Source organism: Alosa sapidissima, chromosome 17 (genome assembly GCF_018492685.1).
Source record: "Alosa sapidissima isolate fAloSap1 chromosome 17, fAloSap1.pri, whole genome shotgun sequence".
In the NCBI taxonomy this organism is placed as follows: domain Eukaryota; kingdom Metazoa; phylum Chordata; class Actinopteri; order Clupeiformes; family Clupeidae; genus Alosa; species Alosa sapidissima.
This window is the reverse complement of record NC_055973.1, coordinates 17,494,270-17,518,047: the sequence shown is the minus strand read 5'-3', so window position 1 is coordinate 17,518,047 and position 23,778 is coordinate 17,494,270. Positions and strand designations below refer to the sequence as shown.

Below are 23,778 nucleotides of genomic sequence, written 5' to 3'. Positions count from 1 at the left end.
AGATGCAGGTGTGCATATGCATGAGACTCACTGAAGAGCTTCTCTCACAGGCCACATCCTGTGTTGTTTTGTAAAAGCGGGGGAATTCCAAGACATTGTCTGGGCATGATTTAATCACAGGCTAACCCAAACATAGATGTGTTCCCTCCTTAATCTCATCCTAGTGTATTCTGCAGAGCAATCTTCATCTAGATTTTTACATTGATTTACATAAACACTGCTTAGAATAATTCATTCAAATCTGTGTTTGTAGTAAAAACTTTGAAACACATGATCAGTTAAAAACAACTGATTTAAATTCTAAAGTAATTTAGCACATCATTTAGTATGTAAAGCATAAATTGGTCAATAAATAGGGAAAAATCAGGATCCCACCTTTCATATGCTTTTGAAAATGTGTGTCCTTGAGTGTATTTCCTATTATCTGCCCTTTGCATGAAGTAGCAGGGTTAACCTGTTTGAATTGTATTTACTTATACATTGTTGTTTTGCAATGAGCAATATCATGTACTGTACAGAGCCCTACCAGTGGACATTCACAATGTTGATTTGAAACATTTATGTTTTCATGCTTAGTTTTTCCAGGGCTCCTTCCTCCTCCCAGTCATGGACACGGTGTAATGATTTGTGTCCCTGCTATTTGATGCAGTGTTTGACATGCGCATGGCTCTCTTTTTGGATATGCAGTTGACAGCTTGACAGAGGTGCAAGAGATTTCTAAAGCGTGTGAAGAGATGTTCTTAACCTCCTGTGGATCGCTTCACTCCACCACCCACACATCAGCAGCATCCCACTCATATACAAGTGCATATACTCAGACTCGGCAAAACACAGCATGCCTGTGAGACAAATACGCACCGAAGTAGAAATGCACAAGGCCATAAGCCCAAAACAACCCAGCAGATACTTATTTTTCTGAAACTTTCCACAACTAATACAAGCTGTTGTCTTTCTCTCTCCCTCTCAGGACCCGTCTGAATGAAGCCCTGCGGGTCACAGCAGTGCATCCGTGCATCCAGCAAACGAGAGTTGACAAATCTACAAACAGGAATCATGATAGTCACAAGGAGCAGTCATCCCCTCCTTCAGTAAAAGACAAACAAATCAGAGGGGAAATCATAAGAGCTGGCTGATCAGTCGGCCATCCTCCAGCTGTCTCTTCACCCTCTCCACACTGCTCTTCCATCTCCCAATGCTCGTTTTCAAAGCATTGTTATCATTCAGAAATACATTGCTCTTCATTACCCCAGAATAACACAAGAGTACAGAGCAGGAGAGAATATGCCATCTTAGGCCTGAGTGGAAACTCTTCTGTGGTTCAGAGTGCAAAAAAGCAAGGCAATATGTAGCTGACAAAGTTTCACTTCATTCGTTCTTGTCTGGACATTTCAATTCAAACTGTACAAACACAGCATACCAATGTATATCCAAAACAAAATATTGTACTTATTACCAAGGACATGTCGAAAATGGATTGGAGTCATTGCTTCTCAGCAGTGAATAAATCCATTACCAACACTGAAGGATGAATAGGCATGGCATTCACCATAATTAGAGGTCTTATCATACAACTGTATGCCAGGACAACTATGTAAAGATACATGAAAAAAAGCTCCAAATCCCTTGTTGGTATACACATTTATTAAACTACTGACAGTTTAAAGATTAGGGTTTGAGGGGATGTGGGAACACACACACACCAGTTTACCCACAGTTTAATGAGAGGAGCGTTTTTGTGGATATTTGGCAAAACGGTACAGATCCAATGGATTTTTTATAGACATAAAAAAAGTGCACCAGGAAAATGTACACAGCAATATAAATGATATGACACTGACAGCTGTAGCTACAGTTCCACCTGCTGTTTAAAACTGGTAATGGATGCCACCAGACAGTACTATGGTCCACTCCATACCATCCAAGATCACACCAATAAAGGACCAGTCCACTTTATCAGTACTAAATGACCTTCATCTCCAGTAAGGTCAAACGATCTGAAGAACATTGCAGCCACAAAAGAGGCAAAGACCATAATTTGTATATAAAAGTGCTTGATTTATTCATTGTAAAATGTGAGTGAAATTGTCGTGAATAAGATTCTTTTCAAAGAGATTAAATTAAATATGAACACTTGTGATTAAAATGTGCCTTCACTCCATTTCATGTGGTATAGTGTTGATCAACATCGTGTGAATTTTCTGTGACCACCTAGAGAGAACAAAGTCAAACTGATTAAACAGAAACATGATTTTAGATTCATCCCTCTCCTCCATGTTCAAATTACTAACTCATTACAATTCACTAGAAATTTCAAAAAAAAAAAAAAAGGGACCATACCTTGTGACTGTGAAGGTGTTTTTTTCTGATTGTTAAAACCCTTGGAGGATGATTCTGAGTCAAAGGCCAAAGGTCTTCTCCATGTTCTCTCTATGGGATGGAAAAAAAAAAGGGTTAACACCATTTATCCTGTCTTAAGACCAATTACAAAATAGAAACTGCAGTTTTCCATACCAGGCTGACATTTCTGCATTACTCCTCTCTGCTCTGCAACCCTGTGTCGCTCTGCACTAGACATCACAGGGTCCACCACGCCTCGCCGCCACGCAGATTCTTTTTGTTGATTAGGTCCACTGCCTTCCCTCGATCCAGAGAAAAGGTGGGTGCATTTGGGCATGTCACATGAGCAGTTCTGTTCCCGGAGTTTGGGTCGCTGAGCCACAGGGCACGTCTCAGAGTGGCGGCTGATGTGCTGGGCCTTCCTAGCCTCGGAGGACCTCTTGGACCCTGCGAGAGGACGCAGACTATTCTCAGAGGCCTCTCCCTCAGTCGTGTCTTCCTCATTAAGGCGTCCAGAGACATCGGAGCCAGATCCTTTGGTTGAGAACTTTGACCTACCAGGCAAACACTTGCAAGTTGCAAAGCCTGGGGATTTGACAGTGTCTCGCTGGGGGTGAGGATGCTTCTGGCGCTTCATACTGGGCGTGGGACTTGGGGTGGCTGTTCCACGTTTGGTGAAAGATCGGTTACAGACACACTGACCCTGGTGAGGGGGAGATAGCAAGCAAACTCCATGGGACGACATGGCTTGGCACTCGTGGTCAGACGCATCACTGGCCGCTCCAGTCTTCCTTTTGTGCCTGCTGCAGTCCTCTCTGCGTCTGGAGGGAGGACCTGAGGAGCTCTGGGATACGTGCTGCCCAACTTTGAGGTCCTGACTAGGCTCGTCTGGGGAGACATTCCCATGAAGGCCGAGCTGCTGCCGATCATTGGGTTGCATCTTGTGGTAGAGGTACACATTCCCGAAGTCTGCCAGCCAACTAGCAGATGGGAGATAGGGTGGTAGGGACTCCAAGGAAGTCATGGAGTCATGTGGATCAGGTTCAGCTTCAGCCATGGTCTGCTGCCTCTCTTGCAGGGAATCGACAGCTGCTAGGGTCGGACTCATGGGGTCTTCCATCAGAGGGCTCAGGGGCTCCTTCTGAGGAGTCATCAGGCCGTTCTGGATCAGCCACTCGCTGTTGGGCACATAAGGCATCAAGGATTCGACAGACCACACAGATGTCTCCAGGTGCTGCAATTCCCCAAACTGCAGATCAAATGGCAGGTGCAGAATCTTGAACTGGGAGTTCTTGCTGCTGGGGAAGAGGTCATAGTCATCCTTGTTGAGCTCGCCATTGTTGAGCTCATCTTTTGACACCATTTTGAAGTCTTCACAGGCCACCACAGAGGAGCCCGTATCAGCGGCGATTGTTTTAGTTTGATCAGTCAAGGCGGTGTTCACAGCATCTGTATTTGGAACATTTGGCTTTTCTGCAGACCCTTCCGCTGGAGGCAATGACTCAGTAGATGGCGAGACTCCAGTCAGGAGAATGTCTGGGCAGGGTGGTAGACAGGGCTCCTCAGAGGAAGCTGCCTCACATGAAGCAGGGCCCCTCATCTCAACGCCTTTCTTGAGCTCTTCAGGATTCTTGGTTGTTCCACCCTCTGATAAGCATGGTGCCCCAGTATTACGGTGTAGCAACCCACCATTCAGGTCAGACACCAGTTTTGTGGTCTCTTCACAGTGGGCGATCTTAAAGTCTGCTACAGTCCCATTGCACTTGATCTGGACCTCCTCAGCCTGGAACAGAACATGGTCTTGGATAACCGTGGTTCTTGGAGTTGCAGAGCCAACAAAGGTGCTGCTGGTTGGTGGCTGTGACATGGCCATGACCACAGGCTCCGTGCGCTCAGGGGTACTCTCCTCAGTAGATGAAGCAGAGGAAGTTGAGGTCGAGGTCGAGGTCGAGGTGGAGCCAGTGTAGCACGTGTCCCTGCCGGACTCACAATTAGTTGGGCCATTAGGGCCACCATTAGAGGTGCTTCGGATCGGGCTCTGGCCATGAGTTGGGTCTGTTTGGACTTCTGAGCTAATCATCACCCGTGGGTTGGTGGTGTGTTGATAGCGGAAGCGGCGGGCCTGGTAGGCCACTGTTGGTGCCATATGAGGGTTCATCATACGTCTGTAGTCCACCAGGTGTAACTGGGAGTGAGGCATGATGTAGCCTGGGGCGTCAACATATGGAGAAGGAGGAAAAGGGGGGAACCCCATGGGGGGATAACCTGCATGTGCACAAATAACACACCACACACACACACACACGCACACGCTTAAAAGTTCATTCAGGACAGTTTGGCAATAATTATAAACTGAATACATTTAAAGTACCTACCCATCCCAGGAAACCCACAGTAGGGGTTGTAGGGTATTGGCCATTGGTAAGGCATATAAGGCTGTGCCGGCTGCACATAGAAAAAAGGCCGCGTGCGCTGGTGTAGATCCTCAGGATGAGGTCCTCCATACGGCCCAGGGGCAGGGTGCCGAGGTGCTTGAGCAGGCTGAGCTGTCGCTGCCATGTCTCTGTAGGGAGAGAAGCACAACATGGTTTAAATATGACTGCCCAACATCAAATTCAGAACACAATAGGAATACCACACAAAACAACAAAAAGGAGCATGAGGAAATGTGAAAGTGTAGCTAATAATGTCACAAACATTTGACATATTAAGTTTCATGATACTGAAAGACATTACAGACCACATCCCCTTTTAGTGAAGCAATACATGTTAGAAGAACCCAAACCTACTTGCTATGCAAATATCAGCAGTTACAGAGAGAAACGACAGTGCTGCTGTATTCCTCTGGTTTTAAACATTTGGGAAATGTGTTTGAAGAAGCTGACTGGCTACCAAAACTATGGAAATTAGGACCCTGGCAAATCACACCAATCTGGAGGCGGGCAGGACTCAGCCTCTCTGACAGCCAATTAGTGGCCAATTGGTTAACACAAATGGATGCTGTGGTCATTTGCCAATTTAGCTATTTCTCATCTCTGACAAACAACCCTGTGTATTTATCTAAACTATTTGGTTCAGTTATTAGTAGCTGGAGCCAGAGTCGCTAATAAGCACAAATTGATTTTGTTTGAAATTTGATTTTTTATCAAAAAATTATGATAAAATACAAATGAATAATGATTTGATAATACACTCAGCATAAATATTGAATAATAAATAAACTCCCATTGACAACAGTCCTGCACATTAAACATATATTCATCTCTGTCTGCTCCTCGTGTGACATCATGTTCTTCACTAATATGGAGCATCTTCCGAAATGTATACATGTCACACATATCATTTTGTAACTACTTCTGCAATATAGATTTAGCATTTCAGCATAAACCCACACATTATTGACACCTACAGATGTGTTCAAATCAATCATTTATTTCATTGCATTCTGAGTCGTGGTCCTGGAGGTTGGTGGTCCCCCTACTTTGCATACATTAATCTATCTCATCCTACAGCAAGCACACCTGATTGATATCAGTGTCACCACAATGACCTTGATGACCTATATCAGGTGTGTTCAGCTGATCAAGAATGCTCATCAGTTTAGCTAGGTAGGCGTGGCAGGAACAGGATTGAGAATGACTATTTAACCAACTACCTTTGGCGCATGTCACTGTCATTTTTAAATGTAGTTGCCTGGATTTTGCACTTACAAGATAGGGGATTCTACACACTTTGGAAACCCCAGTATGTTTAGAGAAAATTCATCAACCTTTGTTACTTAGCCACCATTAAAGATCTTAAATAATTGAATGGTGCAATTCAAGAACAAAGGATAAATACCACAAGTGATAAATGTAATGGCAGTCACACATACACAATCATGTTTGTTATAGCTAAAATGGCCTCATCACTCAGGCACAGAGGGTTTGATTCATGTCTTCTTTAGGATGTAAAGAATAGTATCATAGTAAACCGTATAATAGCAAACATTTTTTTGAAATTATGCATAATTAACATACAAAGGGGGAGCAGTGTTCAACAAAAACATATTGGATTCAAATCTGTGAGAATTGCAAATATTTTAATGCCATCTTCACTGCAAAGCATTACAGCCAGGGAAACTAAATGTTCAAAGAGCAAGATGATAACAAAACATTTTATTCATAAGTGCCATAATAACCTTACACCAAAATGAAAGTATTCTAACTAGCATAGTGCAAATTATTTTACAAAATTTGTGTGATGAATATCAAACTCAAAGATTATGGTATTCTGTGCATTTTTCAGTGACTACTGTGACCCTCTCTGTAAATTCATCCATTACAGCAAAACCCTTTGTGAATTTATGTGGACATCATGTTCTTCCATTTTGTGCTCCCTAAAAGGATGAGAGAGAATAGAGTTAGTCACATTTTACTGGCTTCTCACATATTAAAATCAAGTTCTCTCTACAGTGTATTTTACCAATTCCGACGTGAAACTAAGGCAGCTCTATTTCCTCTCCCTCATCTTCCTCCTCTTCTTTGTCGTTCTCTGGGTTTTGGTTTTTTGAGTTCTGACACAGTTGTGGCTTAGCCACAGATCTCCTCTGGACCCTCCTTGCTGAAATTTTTAATTGAATTATTCATAAGATTAAGTGAAAAAAACAAAAAAAAAAACATTTCCCCTACGGACAGTATGTTCCTAGAGATTTCAGTCGATACCTTTGTTCCTCAGTCAGTTGTAGCCTAACTGAAGTAATTACATGAACAAAGGAGGCTGCTGGCTGGGTTTGTAAAAGGTCTGACTCAAAGCTAAATGAGAGGGTACAACATAGACCAGGAGTTACACATGGGCCCTGAGGCAATGCAACTTCAGGGAATGACTTCATCCACAGATGGAGTGCTGAAGGATGGAGTGCAATTGCAGCACTGCACAGAGCAAACATGGGGAAGGTTTCCCCACACAGAGGATTAAGCCTAGTTCTACTAAAAGATTTTTCATTGTGTTAGGCTAGATTTATATACTGGAACCTGGCCAATTCACCTAAAGTAGCCCACATTCCTTTCAATCCTATAGCCATGCTGCCACAGTTGGGTTTTTAGAATAACATTGACAAAGGAATTTTGTAGATCATACTTTATGAAAATGGAAAATCAAAGAAACAAATCTATAAATCATATCAGCACTTTAGTAACCAATTCGGGGGGAAAAACAAAGTAAAAACTGTACCTTGTTTCTGTGGCAAAGGTTGAACTTTTGGGGGTTTAACTGAACCCTTTCCACCTCCAATCTCTCGACAGTCCTGGTGCCGACCCTCACCTTCTCTCCACTGTTTCTCTGAGGGAGAGGCCAGAAACAAAGTATACAGAACTTTCTGACTACACTTATGCCACATCTTAAACTATTTCAATGTTTGAAAGTGAGAATATACGCCACTGATGCAAAGATCGAAGACTACCTACTAACATTTCATATGACAGAATAATTCAAACATGAGAGCTTAAAAAAAAGGTGGCATTCACTTAATTATGAAATAATAATAAATTCACAATAATGATAAAGTCATTGATAAAATGGTTACCCCTGCATGGTCTATGTTGTTCCTCTCTGGGCTCATGTCTATGGCTCCTCTCAGTCATAGCAGCCAATTCTTCACAGCACTTGTGCATTGGATAGTCCCAAGCCTTACATTCTGACTGTCCTTGGTGATCAGTTTTCGCTCTGCAGTACAACCTCCTAGAACTAGGTTTTGTTCGGTGTTGGAGACATTTGGACTTTAAGGTTCGACAGGTGGGGGCCTTCTTTCTAATATTCCTTGAACAGGACTTTATACTTTCTACTTTATCAGCTTCACATACGGCACCTTCATCGGAGTCACCCTGGTCATCGCAGCAATAAGCTCCAGAGATGTGCGCTTCTGCTGTGACCATCCTCTTGGGCACCCGAAGGCCACACGTGGCACATGTATACTTCCTGAGGCGCATGGTGCCACTCTCAGTCAGCGCTGGCTTTTGCACTTCCATGGCAGTCAATTCAGGCCGTCTTCCCCCAGTGTACACGTGACCTGGAAACAGATCCATGTCGTCAAGGTCAGTGGAAAACATCTCATCCCTCGAGGACAGCTCGTCCAGAGAGGGGCTAAGGACACTCAAGCGCTCATGGGCCAGCTGTGGGGGACAATAGCTATAATAGAAGGGATTGCCAAGGGAGAGTGGAGGGACAGCGGAGGGAGCCTTGACAGGAAGGTTCTTCTGAATGACTCCAGCAGAAAGCACCCTGCCAAAAGGCAGATGAACAATTCGGTATGGCAGGTCAAGGTCATCACCATCATCCATGTCAGACTCCTTGGTTGCCGTTCTTGCTTCACTCTGAGGGACTACCCTGTTGATCTCCTCTGTGCCTTGTATCATGCCATCTTCAGGCCCTTGACTGGAGTCAATGTGGGAATGAAACCCTTCAAATGAGGAGCTCTTGGTTTCTCCACAGCAAACAGGATGATCTTGTGGATAGTCAGAGGTCAAGACTTGCTTTTCAGTATGACAAAAATGAAAATGTACATCATTGTCATTCTCTTCCTCATCCTCCTCCTCCTCAAGCTCATGCTTCTCACGAACAGATGAAGTGTCCAGAGGTGGCTCACCATCTGAATCCATTGACCAGCCCTCCCGCTGTCTCTGACTGGTATTTGATTCGCACGCAGATGTGGTCGCATTGTTGAACAAAGCCCCAGCAGATGCTGGGGGAATCTGGGTGCGTATTGGCTCTTGCTTATTACCCTCTTCTGGTTCCTCTTTTTTCGACTCATCTCTCAATGAACAGACTCCAGATGTCGGAGAGATGACGCCTGAGTCTAGCTCTCGTTCAGAGGAGGTCTCGCTTGCACGGAGTTTATCCAGGCACTCAATCAGTTTGTTCAAAGCATCACTGGGGTCTGTCTGGGCACCAGAGCAGGTGGTCTCCCTCGACACATTGCTATGGTGATGGTGGCGACGAACAGTGTCATATGCTGCAGGGTTGAAGTGAGGGTCATACATTCTTCTGTAGTCAAGGAGATGCACTGGAGCATGAGGCATGACATATCCTGGATACTGCATATAAGAGTAGGGAGAGAAGCATGTACGTCCGAAAGGTAAACCTGGTGAAAGCAATAGCAACATTAGTGCCAAATTTAAATGCAAAATTAGTACATTAACATTAGAGTTGACATGCCACTGGTCTTTTTTGCAGTAGGCTAACAATGTTAAGCTTCAGTAGTGATAACCAAACCTGATCCGGGGAAGTTGTAGTGGTTGTATGGGTTGTTTGTATGCCACTGGTACGAGTTATAAGGTTGAGAGGGTGGCTGTACATAGCAAAATGGTCGTGGATGACTGACAGGCCGTTGCTGCGACTGACCGCTTGCCACTGATTGTGAAGATTGATTCGCCTCTGCAAGAAGAAATTATTTTGTAACAATTTACATAAACCTAACCTGCCTATTCAGATTCCCACCGTGAAACACATTCGAAATGTGTCCACTGTGCTTTAAGGGCTAGAAACTGATTTACACTTGGATTTCACTTGCAGACACACGAAACCATATCTGATGTTTTACATTTACTTGAATCATAACCAATTGTGTAAAGCATTACCGTCCATGTTTTAATTTAGCCGCAAGAAGACACTGGAGTCTTCCAAGTTAGGATAAAGCGAAAAGGAATTGCGAGGTTTTTTTTATATATATACAATTAATTAAAACATACATAAATATTATTCTTTTGCCACCTTGTCGTGGTTAGTACAAGGACCTCTGTTAGCTAAATAATTCTCGCAGTTTCACAGCAATTAGTGACTTTTATAACATACACCTGTTTCCTGATTGTTCCCTGATTGATATGTCAGTCTTTAAGCGAATTTCTAATAGCACGAACGTACAAAAACGATATAGTGTTAATATGATCTCCACAGAAATAAGACGAACACGCATGTTTATAAATATTTAATTTCAGTTGTAGGCCTAAATAAAATGACAGAAGTATTTTCCAGCAGAGGGCAGACAATCCTTGCTGATGTGCTACAAATCTTGGGCGCATGCCCAGTATCCTCGTTTAGCCCCTGTTGTCTTGTAAGGCGCTTGCGCGGTTAATAGAGGCTTCCTGCTAGTCGCCTCTCGCCGTAATTGTGTAAATTCGGCTTCCGGAGCTCATACTTTGTTTAACGGCTGGAAGAAAGCAGATAACCTACATTTATGGAAACATCTCTTACAGTAAGAAAAATGCCTTTTCAGATAATCAAAGAAGCAGAGTAGCGTTACGCTAGGTTTATGGCCATGGTAGCTTGAATCACTTGCAAACCATCAATGTAACGGTTTCCACCTAGCTTGGGTGCATATCAAGGTAGCTATCGATCTCCAGCGGTATCGTCGTAAGTGTAGACAGCTGGCTAGTAACAGCGTAATGCTAATGCATAATCTTATCCCACTCCATGCAAGTTAACGTTAGCTTTTGAGTTAGCTGCTAACAGACGGTTACGTTGTGATCAATATAACAAATAGTTAAAATGTAACTATAAGCAGGTTGTCTGAATTGAATTAGCTTATTATTTGATGTAACATTAACGTTAGCTGGCTATGTGTATGCGTGGGTGTATTAAGTCTTGACTGCCCGAGAAGGGGGACCCGGAAGGGAAGAGCAGCAGCCGCATCTGCTGATCTGTCTCTGTAGCACTAGCTCCTATTGAAATATAACTGGACACTTGTTTTGGTGGAAATACAGTGGCCGACACCCGGCAAAACCCATCAAAGAATTTGGATATCTAAAGATTGCTCGCGAAAGGTAACGATGTAGTTAATATATTTAATTATACATTGCTAGCCAGCTGGCTAAGGCCTTTCCGATAATCCATGTTTGGGGGAAGGGGTGTGGGTACTGGATGTTTTTGGTGGTGGGTGAAAATGGGGCAGTGACCAGCTACGTTAAGTGTTAGCTAGCTAGCTACTTAGCAGATGAAGCACACACTGACGTTAGATGGCTAGCTAGAAGGCTAACTAGCGGTATGGGGACGAGCGTTTTTTAGGAAACCTGACGTATACTTAGCTAGCTTGATTCTCGGTCATGTTAATCTTGGGTACATTGTGTTCTTTTAAACACAATGTGCACAAAAGTAGCTAGATATGTGTTAAATGTGTGGTAGTATTAACTAACATTGGATTCCTGGACAAGGTGGCATCCTTGGCAATGTTTGCTAACTAGGTAACGTTAATGCTAACGTTACCTCATTTTGATTTCAGCTAGCTATGATATGCTGGTCATTTTAGTTACTCAGCTAATGCAATCCAGCTGTCTGAATAGCCTACATCAGTTGGGTACATATTAAGACACTCTGAATAGTCCACACCCTGCTATAATAATAACGTAAAATAATCTCACGTTAGACTGATAACGTTAGGTCGGTCGGTAGAGAGAGAAATGGGAGTCGTCTCGTCAGTAACATAATGCACCATACTCGCCAGATCCTCAAATGTGTCTGATCATAAACATAGCAACTATGGATATTCAGATGCGACTGACTTTGTAACCTTTTTTCTTTATAATGGTAATTACCCATCACTTTCATTGTGAGATCCTTTGACATTTCATCAGTCGTGATTCAAGTTTATTTGTTAGCCATCGTAGTCAGCTAACGTTAACGGTCTACCCGCTTTCTTGGGTTGATATTGCTGATAGTAGTCGCAAAGATTATATGATGTTAATCACCTAGCGGGAAACAATGCTGTATCCAACAATTGCCCTACCGTACAATGCAGTGACCATTGGTGATTCATTGCATAGTAATAATTCAGTTTTGCTACTTGTAGTATTTGGCGCATGGTGTATGCGGATAGACTCGTGGCGGTCGTTAGTTAACGTTCTAACCGGAAGCCTGCGAATGATATGCTGCTGGCTTTCAGTGAAGCTGTGGTCAAGCGAGGTGTTTGTAGCCTAGTTTGTTGTAGCTACAAAACCCATCACTAAGTGCCCCCCCCCATCCGTTCTCTTATTGTCTTTATTATATACTTGAATATGTAGCAATATAAACATTAAATGTTTGAATACTGAAATGAAAACCTTGGAATGAAGGGCATATGGCCTATTTCATATTACTGTGTCTCTCATATATATATATATATATATATATATATATATATATATATATATATATATATATATATATATATATCTGAAGAAAACGGTAGTTTTGCAGTCATCAAACAGTTGGCTGCACCACTGTCTTGTAGTATCCAACCAAGTGAAGAGGGTTGGGCTGGGATGCCAGTATTTGGTTCAGAAAAATTGACAGTGGCTTGACCATATGCCAAAAATACCCATCATGGTGGGTTGCAAAATGGGCAAAGGAGGATGCATCCCTTTTTGCACTCTTTCAAACTTGGTTGATTAATAACATAACATAGACTAGTAGCGTTTTCCTAATTGTCTGCGTTAGTGCGCCTTGTTCTATCACACACCCACAGTTATGCTGGCTAGCTGGCACGGTGGACCGGCTGAAGGCTCAGCCAGCAAGATACAGTGATGTAGGGGCTGCGAGGCTAGCAGATGACCTGCCAACAGCCGAGGACTGTTGACTGTGCATTTTTCTTATGCGGAAGGGATCCTGGATATGTGCTGAGTTGACAGTGAGAAAGAGATAGGAACAGAAAGGCAGACTGAGGGCAGTGGGAAAGGAGGAGGGTGGCAGTGCTACAGTATATGTCTACGCAAAGATCGTGTCAGGTTAATGTTGAGAATTGGTGTGTTTTTTTTTTAAAATGAGTTTCATGCTGTGTGATATTAAATGTGTCCAGTCGAATTGAAATAAATATCATGCCACTTTTCAGACATTCATCATAAATTGCCTTGATCTATTTACATAGAAGCAGAAAAACAGTTATATTCAGGAGACTGTTGCATGTTTGTATGATGCCCAGTCGTGTCCAGTTTTCTGATTGTCATCTGTGCTTGTACTTTGTCCTACACAGGATCCTGAATGTGGAGACGCACTGATGTAGCAGCATCCCTTTGCTTCCTCTCTACCTCCAGGTCCTTTGCCCCCCCCTCACCTTCAAGGCAGACAGCAGGCCAGCCAGTCCAGACGGTTCGTCCTGACTGAGGGAATTACTGCATCGATTAGCACTGACCTAACCTCTCACTCTGCTCTCTGGCCAAACTGCGTCGGAGCTGACACTGCAACTGAAGAGGACTTTTTTTTTCTGTTCTCTCTCTGTTCTTTTTTTTCTGGAGAGAGAACAGAACTCTGTGCCTATGCTGAAAACAATGATAGAAATAAGACTGGGGAATTAAGTGCAGTCTGCTGTACACCTTCACTTTCTGTATTCCTGTAGAATTTCTAGTGGACACTTGATATCCTGCAGTTTTTCTTTTTTACCTACTGGATCTGGATCAACTGAGGCTGTGCTGGGGATCACCATAGAGTTGGAGTGTTTTCTTCCCCCCCCCCCCCCCCCCCCCAAACGTGATTCCGATTTCCCAATTTTTTTTAAATCTTTTTGTTTCCTGTTGGGCTTGGGGTCCGGTTAGGTCCGGCACACGCTAGACTCCTGAAGCTGGGGCGCGACTCATGGGACGCGAGCATGTCGGATCTGGGAGAGCGCCGGCCGGTAAACACAGACTACGCTGTCTCCGTGCTGGAGCAGCTCAAGTTCTTCTACGAGCACAAGCTCCTCACTGACATCACACTACTGGTGGAGGACAATGAGTTCCCCTGCCACAAAATGGTGCTGGCCACCTGTAGTTCCTACTTCAGGTAAGATTCTGTTGTAGAACTGTTTTGTTTGTGTATGTTGGTGCATTTAGTGCATGTTGTCTGTCTATGATGTGTTATTCAGAATAATCTGTTGTTTCTGAGATGCATGATCATCCATCTTCTGATTTACCTTCTTTAATTTGAGCAGACCTAATAAAAAATAGTGACCATTGTGCAGTTGACCTTACTTTTGACACTTACAAGTCAGTTTTGTCAACGCGTCAGTTTGCAATAGGTCATCTTGGTGCGATACCATTTTGCCTTCACATGATCTAACAAGGGATAGCATTCCTCTTGTAGCTGGTGTCCGTAACAGCTGCTGATTAGTGAACTCCTTTTCCTTTCAATCTCCAGACACACACAAACTTTAATCAAGCAGGCTTTGTTGACCGGTGTCAATTTTACATGCTCATAGGTGCAGGCCTGGCCTTACTTGCCCCACACTTTCCCAGCTCAGCCTTGACACATTTACTGCTTGCATGCTGCTTGCTTGCTGCTCGTTCCCACTTCCACTCCCACCAGCACCACTTCCCATCGCTTCTTTCCTGCTGTTGCTCTCCTCTCTTATCCTCTCTTTCCTCTCTTTCCTCTCCTTCTTCTGTCATTCCACCTCCTCCCCGTTTCCCTTCATCGCCTTTTTTTGTCTCAACCCATGGGCCATCGGTGCCAATACCCTGCCCTGTTTGTGTGTGATTGGTGTAGTTGGTTGATTACTTTCAATTCCAAGTCTTGAATAGAATCTTGAGACTATATACAATTAAAGTAACACCAAAGAGTTTTTTGTACCTTAAAATAATGTTTTCAAAATTGGAATGAGACATAAGAGACTGCAAATTTGACTTGCATGATGTCGCAATACATCGTATTTTTATAAAATCATGCAACATATTCTACCTTGTCTGTGGACATCTTTATTTGCAAAGCCGGTGCTGGATAAACAAATGGCGTGCGTGCGACAGAGGAAAAGTTCTTTGGTGTTGCTTTAACAATTAATGTAACAATATACATTTCTCGGAATGGGCTACACCGAATTTAAAAATGGTCCTCTTTTTAACTACAGATGTAGAATTTTTTTAATAATACAATTTTTATGATCAACTGGACTGATGTCGTGTCAGGCCCCCTGATGTTAGTCATGTTGGGGTACTTGAAGTTACTGTGGTATTGTAATATCACTGCATTATCTATCTACGCAGTTTTCTAATTGGCACAAATGTGAATGATTGAAATCACTACAGTAGGTTTCTATGTAATATAGCTAGTAATGTGATGCTTTTCCTCTAAACAGAATACATGTATTTTATGTAGTCCTATGTGCGCTCAGTATTGACATTTTAAACATTAATGTTTATATGCATGTGTACTTTCTTCCTATGGTAATTGGTTTTGATTTTGGATTTGATTTTTTCCCCTCTTCAGAGCCATGTTCATGAGTGGCCTGAGTGAAAGCAAACAGACTCATGTTCACCTGCGCAATGTGGACCCTGGCACACTGCAGACGATCATCACCTACGCTTACACGGGCAACCTGGCCGTCAATGACAGCACGGTGGAGCCGCTCTACGAGACGGCGTGCTTCCTCCAGGTTAGTAACCACCTCCAGCGGATCACACTCTCCACATCTCCAACAGAACCCCACAGTAATCATTTCCCCCCCTAGCTCAGCACTGGCAAAGTCAAAGCTTGCAATCCCTACACATACTATTGGACACCAGCTGCATGTGCCATGTGCAGTGATATTGACCTGGCCCAACAGGTTATTGCATGTCAAAGATTCTCAGATAAAGACACCGACTAACTGATTTAATAGGTATGATAATGGCCCTAATCCACCTCATGGGGTTTATGGGGAAGCATATCTTTAGACACTAGTTAGGAATCGGCTTCTCCTGGTTTTCCAGAGAGAATATTTGTGAGTGTGTGAAGGCACATCCAAATGGTTATTGTGTGTGCCTATATTTTAAAGGTCATTTCAGTAGAAAGAAAAGTCTAGCTGGAGATTTCTCCCAACCAAACCTCTACTCGCACTCAGCTGACCTTGAGACGTCCCGACACATTGATGTGAATGCCAGGGGCTCCCATGGGAATCAATGTGATGCATCAATTTCTAACAGTGCTCAGCAAACCTGATGTGTTTTTTTTTTTTTTTTTTGTCCTTCTCTCTGCGGTCTCTCAGGTGGAGGACGTTCTGCTGCAGTGTCGTGACTATCTGGTCAAGAAGATCAATGCCGATAACTGTGTGCGCATGCTGAGCATCGGCGACCTGTTCAGCTGCAGCGAGCTGAAGCAGAGCGCCAAGCGCATGGTGGAGCACAAGTTCCCCGTGGTCTATCGGCAGGAGGCCTTCCTGCAGCTGTCGCACGAGCTGCTGCTGGACGTGCTGAGCAGCGACAACCTCAACGTAGAGAAGGAGGAGACGGTGCGGGAGGCCGCCATGCTGTGGCTGGAATACAACATGGAGACACGCTCGCAGCACCTGTCGTCCGTGCTCAGTCAGATCCGCATCGACGCGCTGTCCGAGGTGACGCAGCGCGCCTGGTTCCAGGGCCTGCCGCCCAACGACAAGTCGGTGGTGGTCCAGGGCCTCTACAAGTCCATGCCCAAGTTTTTCAAGCCACGTCTGGGCATGACCAAGGAGGAGATGCTGATCTTCATGGAGGCTGAGCATCCTAACAGCAGCGAAGTTATGGTGGGCTCCCAGTATGCCGTGGTGTGCTACAGCCCACAGGCCGAGAAGGTGTACAAGCTGCGCAGTCCGCCAGGCGACCTGCAGAAAGTGGGCACGCTGGTCACCACGGACAACGACGTCTACATCGCCGGGGGTCAGGTGCCGCTGAAAAGCCCGCTGGCAGCGGCGGGGAGTGGCCACGGCAAGGCGGGCAAACTGCAGGCCGCCTACCGCGCCACCGACAGCTTCTTCTGGTTCGACGCTCAGCAGAACGCCTGGGTGGTCAAGACGCCCATGCTGTGCGCGCGGACGCGGCCCGCCCTGGTCTACTGCGAGGGCCACATCTACGCCATCGGCGGCGACAGCGTGGGCGGCGAGCTGAACCGGCGCACGGTGGAGCGCTACGACCGCGAGCGCGACGAGTGGACCATGGTGAGCCCGCTGCCGTGCGCCTGGAGCTGGAGTGCGGCAGTGGCGGCTCGCGAGCGCATCTACGTCATGAGCCACGACCTCACCTACTGCTACTTCCCACGCGCCGACGCGTGGGCCGAGATGGCCTCGCGCCGCACCAGTCGCTGCTTCGCCTCGGCCGCCGCCCTGGGCGACCAGATCTTCTACGTGGGCGGCCTGCATGTGGTGAGCAACTCGGGCACGCGGCCGCAGGCTAGCACGCTAGATGGCTCGGCCGTCACCGTGGAGGTGTACGACGTCGGCAAGAACGAGTGGCACGCGGCGGCTAGCATCCCGGCGCGGCGCTACTCGGACCCGTGCGTGCGCGCCGTGGTGCTCTTCAACCAGCTGTGCATCTTCATGCGCGAGACGCACCTCAACGACCGCGCCAAGTACGCGCTCTACCAGTACGATGGCGAGCGGGACTGCTGGTGCCTGCGGCAGCCGGTGTCGGAACGCGTGCTCTGGGACCTGGGCAAGGACTTCCGTTGCGCCGTGGGCAAGCTCTACCCGTCCTGCCTGGAGGAGTCGCCGTGGAAGCCTCCGACGTACCTGTTCTCGAATGATGGTGCGGAGGAGATCGAGATCGACGGGGAGATCGTCTCGCTGCCGCACGTATAGCTCCATCTGACACCTCCCCTGATCAATGTGCTTCCCAACAGACACCAAACCCAAGTCTCTCCTCAACCGTGATCGATGCGTTGGACTGTGCCTCAGGTTGAGGAGTGAGTGGATGGACAGAAAAACAGGCGAATGCATAAATGGATTTTGGGGAGGCGCTTGGAACAAAACAAGTGCGAAGGGGAGGCTCCGTTTCATCCGATAACCAGGGTGCATTTTCCGTCTTTGCTGTGCTCTATAAGGAAACTTCTTTGGTGACATGCATACCAAAATGGGGTCTTGCCCCCTGAATCAGCCCCAAGTATGCAGCCCTCCCACCCCACACCCCTGGACCCACCAGCTCAACCCAGCCCAACTGAGCACCTCAAAGCTCTGGTAAACCTTCTCCAGTATCACACCACTTAAACCCGTTTCATCATCCAAACTATGCCTCGAGTCAACAAAGAGAAAAATAAAACAACTTGTAATCCCTTAAAGTACTAGTCGTCTCAAAGATAGAAAATGAAACATTTTTTTTTTTTCTATGTCAATTGCTACTTCAAGTATTATTACATGTCTGATACTCTCTTTTCATGATGTGATAATCTAAAGACAATGATGACGATTATGATAATGACAATGATGCACTTAGTGGCAAACCTCCTTTGAATGACCCTTATGGCAACTGTACCAAAACCTCTCCTCCCTCTTCTCCCTCCTACTCCACTGAGCTGCAGATGATTTGCTCCTATGCTAACCATGTGCAAGAACAGGGTGCGTGTGTCTGTGTGTGTGCGTGCGTGTGTGCGTGGTGCATGGTAAGGGGGATGTAGTCTGCCTGGGGTGGGGTGTTGAAAGGTGGCTGCTGGTCCAGTCACCCTACTGTCTTTCCCACTCCCAGCCCACACTCTTCCCACCTTGCTGTCCGTAGTCTCTTCCCTTTGCTTTCTCGGTCTTCTCTCCCCCAAAAACGTATTGCTGGAATTCTATGTATTTTTTTTTTTTTTTTTTTTCACTTTTTTTCCTCTCTGGGGGAAAAAGTGCGGGTCTCTTCCACACAAACATGCACCTCTCTGCTCTTCTCAGTTGAACAGCCAAAAATACATTTGGGCTCATGCATTTTTATTTCCAAGCTGCTGAAATATATATATATATATATAAATATTAAAAATATATATATTTTTCATATGTTACAAAAAAGAAAAACTGTTTTAGTGTGGGGAAAGTAACCAGGTCTATTTTGTATTAGTGTCTTTTTTATTATTTAATATCTGATATTACTGTAGTGTGATTGTGTATAGACATCCATTTCCCTGTTTTTTTTTTTTTTTTTTTCTGAGTGAAAATATTGAGGAATCTTGCTGCTGATTGGGTCATGAAGAGGGAATGCCCAAAAGCTGTTGCTACGGAGATCGTCCCAGCAACCACTAACAGTAGCGGGAGAGGTCAGGGGAGGAGAGGAGCTTCCTCTTATCTTTATAGAACAGGAGCACAGGTGCTTCATGTCAAACCTTACTAGCATGTTCAGCTGCATCATGTTCCTTTGGCACTGTATTTTGAATGAACATTAATTTATTAAAAAACATGCATAAATATGGTCCTGTTCATGCCTTCTTTTGTGAGTGTGGTTGTGATTTCATGGATATTTGACATCTTAAGTAGTAATATTTTGATAAATGATAAATCTCACCATCACATAATCAGGCAGCTATGCCGATTATACTTAATGGCTGGTACACATTGAAGGGCCAAAGGCACTGCCATTGAAAGCCATGTGCCTGGTAAACACGCAGTGTGTTTGCTATTCAGTGAGTGCAGCAATACAAACAGCCGCTCAATAAAGCCAGCCAGCCACCCCCTTCCTGCCCATTAATCTCAAAGTCATGGGTAAGGTCACTTGGTTCATCTGGTCTGATGATGGTGGCACGGCATTGTTGTTGAGTGGCACGTGGGCGAGATGTTTTTGTCTGGTCATGCCTCTGTGTCCCACCAGCCCCCCTCTGCCCGGCTTTTGTTAGGATGACCTATATCTGAATAGAGACAAGCAGGCCCAGCACCAGGCTAGATTCAAGGAGGAGCTATGGCAAAAGATGGAGTGAAGAGGGTTGTTTTCTTCAGATTTATTTTTAAATGTAAAACTCTGTTCCTGTATACAGAAAAATAAGGGCGTGTCACCAGATTAATAGATTTATTCCTGTTTATTACATCAATATTATTGTCTTAATTCTACTTGTTTTCTCTTGACTTTAAAAGCATTTATCAGGAAAATAGGTTGAGAATTATACAGCTCTCGTTGGAAAAGGAATACATTCATATTTTATACATACACACGTAAATACTTTTATCAGATAAAACAGCTAATGCAGCTTTGTGTGCAATAGTGATATTGGGGAAAACATGATAAAAAGGAGAGCATTGGATGTCCTCAATTAAATTAATAGAAAATACATAAACCTAAGACATCCTCAATTTCAGTTAATTTAGGTCTATTCAGCATTCTCACCAAAACAATTTACAGTTTAAATGGGTGTATTGCAAAACACCCATGCAAATAAAAAGCAAATATAATAATAGGTCAACGCATTACATAGTCTGCACTCTCAGTCTAAGACGTCCATTGTTTTACATTTAGTCCTTCATTAAAGTATAAGATTTCTGTACAGTCTCAAAAATACAGTAGGCAATGGAGGACATGGGGAAGGGTTGACCCTCAGGCACATGCTAATGCATACATTTGAATGTTATCCAATCTACCTCTGATGCCAAAGGTCAAACCTGAACATCAACAGAGTAGAAAACCTCCGATAGGACAGTCTATATCAGGGCAGACTGCAAGTAATACCTATAATAGACTGAGATCTCATCAAATTGATGTGACAGCTCAAAGACTGGCAGCATTATCATGAAGAGGTCCAGGTAAATAACCCTTAAACTAGAATGAAATCAACCACTTCACTGCTGAGAGGATCCATAAACCCTGTGGATGTCCTGTGATCATCCCCTTTTAGAGGGATATTGGGCTACCAAGAGATACATGTAACTGCAACAGTTAATAATGGGCCATGGGTCATTTAGTCCGATGCCATACTAGACGGTCTTGAACTCAGAATGATATTACCCAGTTTGACATCTCTCCCAATGGCCTCTTGTTGGACAGCAACCTCGTAAAAGCTACTATATACGGTCAATGCCATAAGAGGCCGTTCTATAGTGATATAAGACCCCAGCTAGCAGCTATAGCAGGATCTATTACATGGGCAAGGGAATCTCTTAGTTGAAACTCACATAACCACCAAATCTTCAGCAGCAGAAAAAATCCCGTTCGGTTCATAAGATACTAAAATAAAGCCAGCTATTCTGGCCTACAGCAGTGTTCACGTGGATGTTTCACTCCCTGCAGCGACAGCTTTGACACACAAGCACCCACCACACTCTTAACACACACAAACAAACACACACACACATACAAACATATATATGTATACACACACAGAGATACATAAACAAACATAAACATACTGTACTCCCAGAACACCTGGACTTGGATCCTTCATGATCACCCTCCAATCGACTCCATTCAGATTATGTTCAGGAAATATTAACGGATAAGGGATTAGTGTCTGCAGTGTTTGATCAAAAGAAACAACTAAGACACTGGGAAGATTGGTGTAAGATGCTTGGCCAGTTCTGGTCAGTGGTAACAAATGAAGATAAGAGATCTAAATGTACGCTAGTGTGGAGATGGCATTTTGCTGTCTTGACCGTGAAGTCCATGGTTGACAGTGCCTGATGTATCAAGTTCATCCTGAAGCTGAAGTTCAAGTGAGCCATGGATAGCATGGAGGCAAACGATGGTTGGAATACCAAGAATCCAATCGTGGTAGAACATCAGTGCTACCTGAACCATGAACCAACCTTAAGTTATCTTAAACAATCCAAGGATATGTGGCAGGAGGGGTGATCAGTGTCCCTGGATTGCCTCTGTATCTGGTTTGCTTACATGATGAAGGTTTATCATAGTTCATGAGGAGGTGTGGGTGTCACTCATCGGGTACATGGGTCTCAGGACAGGTTGGGGAGGTCACAGCAGCTGGCTGGGCCAAGGTGGAGAACCACGATGACATGGCTGACTTTGCACTGGTCAGGGCATCCCCTACAGACTGACCTGAGGGAGAGGATAAAATAATTAGCTGTATCCTCATAAAAGGACTCAAAATAGTTGGAAAACTGTTGATAATAGAAGAATTTAAACATACAGTTTAAACATACACTCAAAATGTGCACAGTTACTAATCAATGAAATAATGCATCCAATCAATCTCCAGCAAGGAGGGATGTTGGCATCACAATACGACATAAAAATGGGAATGCTTCTCATTTCCCGTCCACTCACCTACAGCCTTCCCCGTTTGAACCACACTCCGGCTGGTGGTCATCACAGCATTGCCAATCTTTTTCCCGCGCTCACTATTTTGCACAGAGCTGGAATAGCACAGAGGACAGAAAATAAACAACCATTGCCAAGTGTCCAAAAATACATCCACTCTCACACACAGTTGCATATCTAAATGCTCTCTTCCTGGTATTAAGTTCCCTTGTCATTAATTGCAGTTTGAAATATTAGGTAACTACATGGGCACTTGAAGAGTACAGACCTCTGCAAGGCCAAATACTATAAGGCCTATACAGCAGCTTTAGTGAAAGTAAAACTAAATTCACAGATCTGACCAGTGATTTGGACCTGGTCCAAAAACTTAATGGCTTCTTAATTAGTTCATCTTAGGTTTAATTAAAATCAGGCCAGCTGTTTCTGCCAAATCCAGCCTACAGACAAACCACACTAAAACTATAATCTCATTGACCAAGGTAATACAATTGTTCACAGGCCAGGTCTCAGGTAGCTAAGTATTGCACATATTTTCTATTTATTTTTAAAACAAATTTGTATACCGGTAATAAAATTGAGAGATCATGTAATTTAGACATATAATCACCTAATGTATAAGTAGCCAACATCAGACAAAAGAGTGAATGTGTAAACTATCACATGACAAAACAAACGTGTGATTGATTTTAAGAAATAAAAAAAATCCTCATTCAATTCATTCATTATATTATGGATAAATAGCTCACAATACAATTTTAAAAAAGAGTTTTTTATCCAAACAAAATGTTGTCCCTGTTTCCTAGGGACCCACAAGAGCCCAATTGCTACAGCACACCACTGCGCCACCACTACTGATGTCCTGACTACAGGTTGCGCTCCCAGTCTCTCATTTTAACAGTCTTTTGAATACCAAGACTAGAAAAGCCCTGGTCTCTAGGTCTGGTCTCTAGCAGTGACTGAGGAGCCATGCCTATGAAATGTGATCTGAGGGCCCTTTGTAACAGAATTACCCTTCTCTGTTTTGACACTCAATACCAGCATTGTTGGCCTCATATTCAATGCTACACACTTTCCACTGAGGGCAACCCAGTGCTGCTGACTGTGGCCATTAAAATTCAAAGAAAGCCCGACTGCCCTTTTCCTGTTTTTTTTTTTTTTTTTCCTTTCCACTTGCCTTGTGAAGGGATAGAGGAAGTGACTAGGGGTGAGTGCAGGCCAACACAAAGGATGCAAAAACACACCACCCGCACAAATAAAAAAAAACACACTTGTTTTCTCATTCACTCGTTTTCTCACTGTCAGTCATCAACCTGCTCAAGATTGAATTTACTGATGATGCAAGGTGAAGGAGGGGACAAAGGACGAGGCAAAACAAAGTGTGCTTCACAGGAAATGTGACTTCTTGTGCTAGTTCAAATACAGAATAGTATATTTGATCTATTTGAGCACTAGATAGCGTAACCATGTCTGTTTATTTGTTTACCAAGGCATTACGACAAAGTTCACAGGGTGCCTGACACCCTACCCTGAACAGGAAGTGAGAGGCCAATATATCAACAGCAAGTGGCCCTGCGGG

The 23,778-nt window shown here is 44.2% G+C and overlaps 4 protein-coding genes across 7 annotated transcripts in view; 1 reads left to right on the top strand and 3 right to left on the bottom strand.

Annotated features, from left to right (window-relative positions):
• Positions 1–2,034: 2,034 nt before the first annotated feature.
• On the bottom strand, positions 2,035–5,244 carry buc2l (bucky ball 2-like). Its single transcript, XM_042068792.1, has 5 exons — positions 5,127–5,244; positions 4,713–4,900; positions 2,512–4,602; positions 2,338–2,427; positions 2,035–2,208 (listed from the first exon to the last, which is right to left on the bottom strand). The coding sequence occupies exons 2-5, from the start codon at positions 4,894–4,896 to the stop codon at positions 2,180–2,182; spliced, it is 2,394 nt and encodes a 797-aa protein (XP_041924726.1). The 5' UTR covers positions 4,897–4,900; positions 5,127–5,244; the 3' UTR covers positions 2,035–2,179.
• Positions 5,245–6,397: 1,153 nt separating this feature from the next.
• Positions 6,398–10,132, bottom strand: LOC121687952 (bucky ball-like). Of its 2 annotated transcripts, none has more exons than XM_042067190.1 (6): positions 10,062–10,132; positions 9,586–9,747; positions 7,901–9,454; positions 7,549–7,656; positions 6,802–6,939; positions 6,398–6,715 (listed from the first exon to the last, which is right to left on the bottom strand). In XM_042067190.1, the coding sequence occupies exons 3-5, from the start codon at positions 9,411–9,413 to the stop codon at positions 6,818–6,820; spliced, it is 1,743 nt and encodes a 580-aa protein (XP_041923124.1). In that variant the 5' UTR covers positions 9,414–9,454; positions 9,586–9,747; positions 10,062–10,132; the 3' UTR covers positions 6,398–6,715; positions 6,802–6,817. The 2 variants fall into 2 exon arrangements, with proteins under 2 accessions (XP_041923124.1, XP_041923123.1); XM_042067189.1 differs by having other exon boundaries at positions 9,951–10,112.
• Positions 10,133–10,315: 183 nt separating this feature from the next.
• On the top strand, positions 10,316–19,412 carry kbtbd2 (kelch repeat and BTB (POZ) domain containing 2). 2 transcript variants are annotated; one of them, XM_042067193.1, is made up of 4 exons: positions 10,316–10,564; positions 13,313–14,097; positions 15,517–15,682; positions 16,274–19,412. In XM_042067193.1, exons 2-4 carry the CDS (start codon positions 13,925–13,927, stop codon positions 17,834–17,836), a joined length of 1,902 nt encoding a protein of 633 aa, XP_041923127.1. In that variant the 5' UTR covers positions 10,316–10,564; positions 13,313–13,924; the 3' UTR covers positions 17,837–19,412. The 2 variants fall into 2 exon arrangements, with proteins under 2 accessions (XP_041923127.1, XP_041923128.1); XM_042067194.1 differs by lacking the exon at positions 10,316–10,564 and adding an exon at positions 10,608–11,132.
• Positions 19,413–19,998: 586 nt separating this feature from the next.
• Positions 19,999–23,778, bottom strand: part of avl9 (AVL9 homolog (S. cerevisiase)) — a 17,584-nt gene continuing 13,804 nt past the window's right edge. For both annotated transcript variants that reach the window (XM_042067191.1, XM_042067192.1), the window contains exons 15-16: positions 22,209–22,297; positions 19,999–21,980 (exon numbers count right to left, since the gene is read on the bottom strand). In XM_042067191.1, the coding sequence (XP_041923125.1) occupies positions 21,856–21,980; positions 22,209–22,297 (214 nt within the window). In that variant the 3' untranslated portion in view covers positions 19,999–21,855. The remainder of the gene's footprint in view (positions 21,981–22,208; positions 22,298–23,778) is intronic.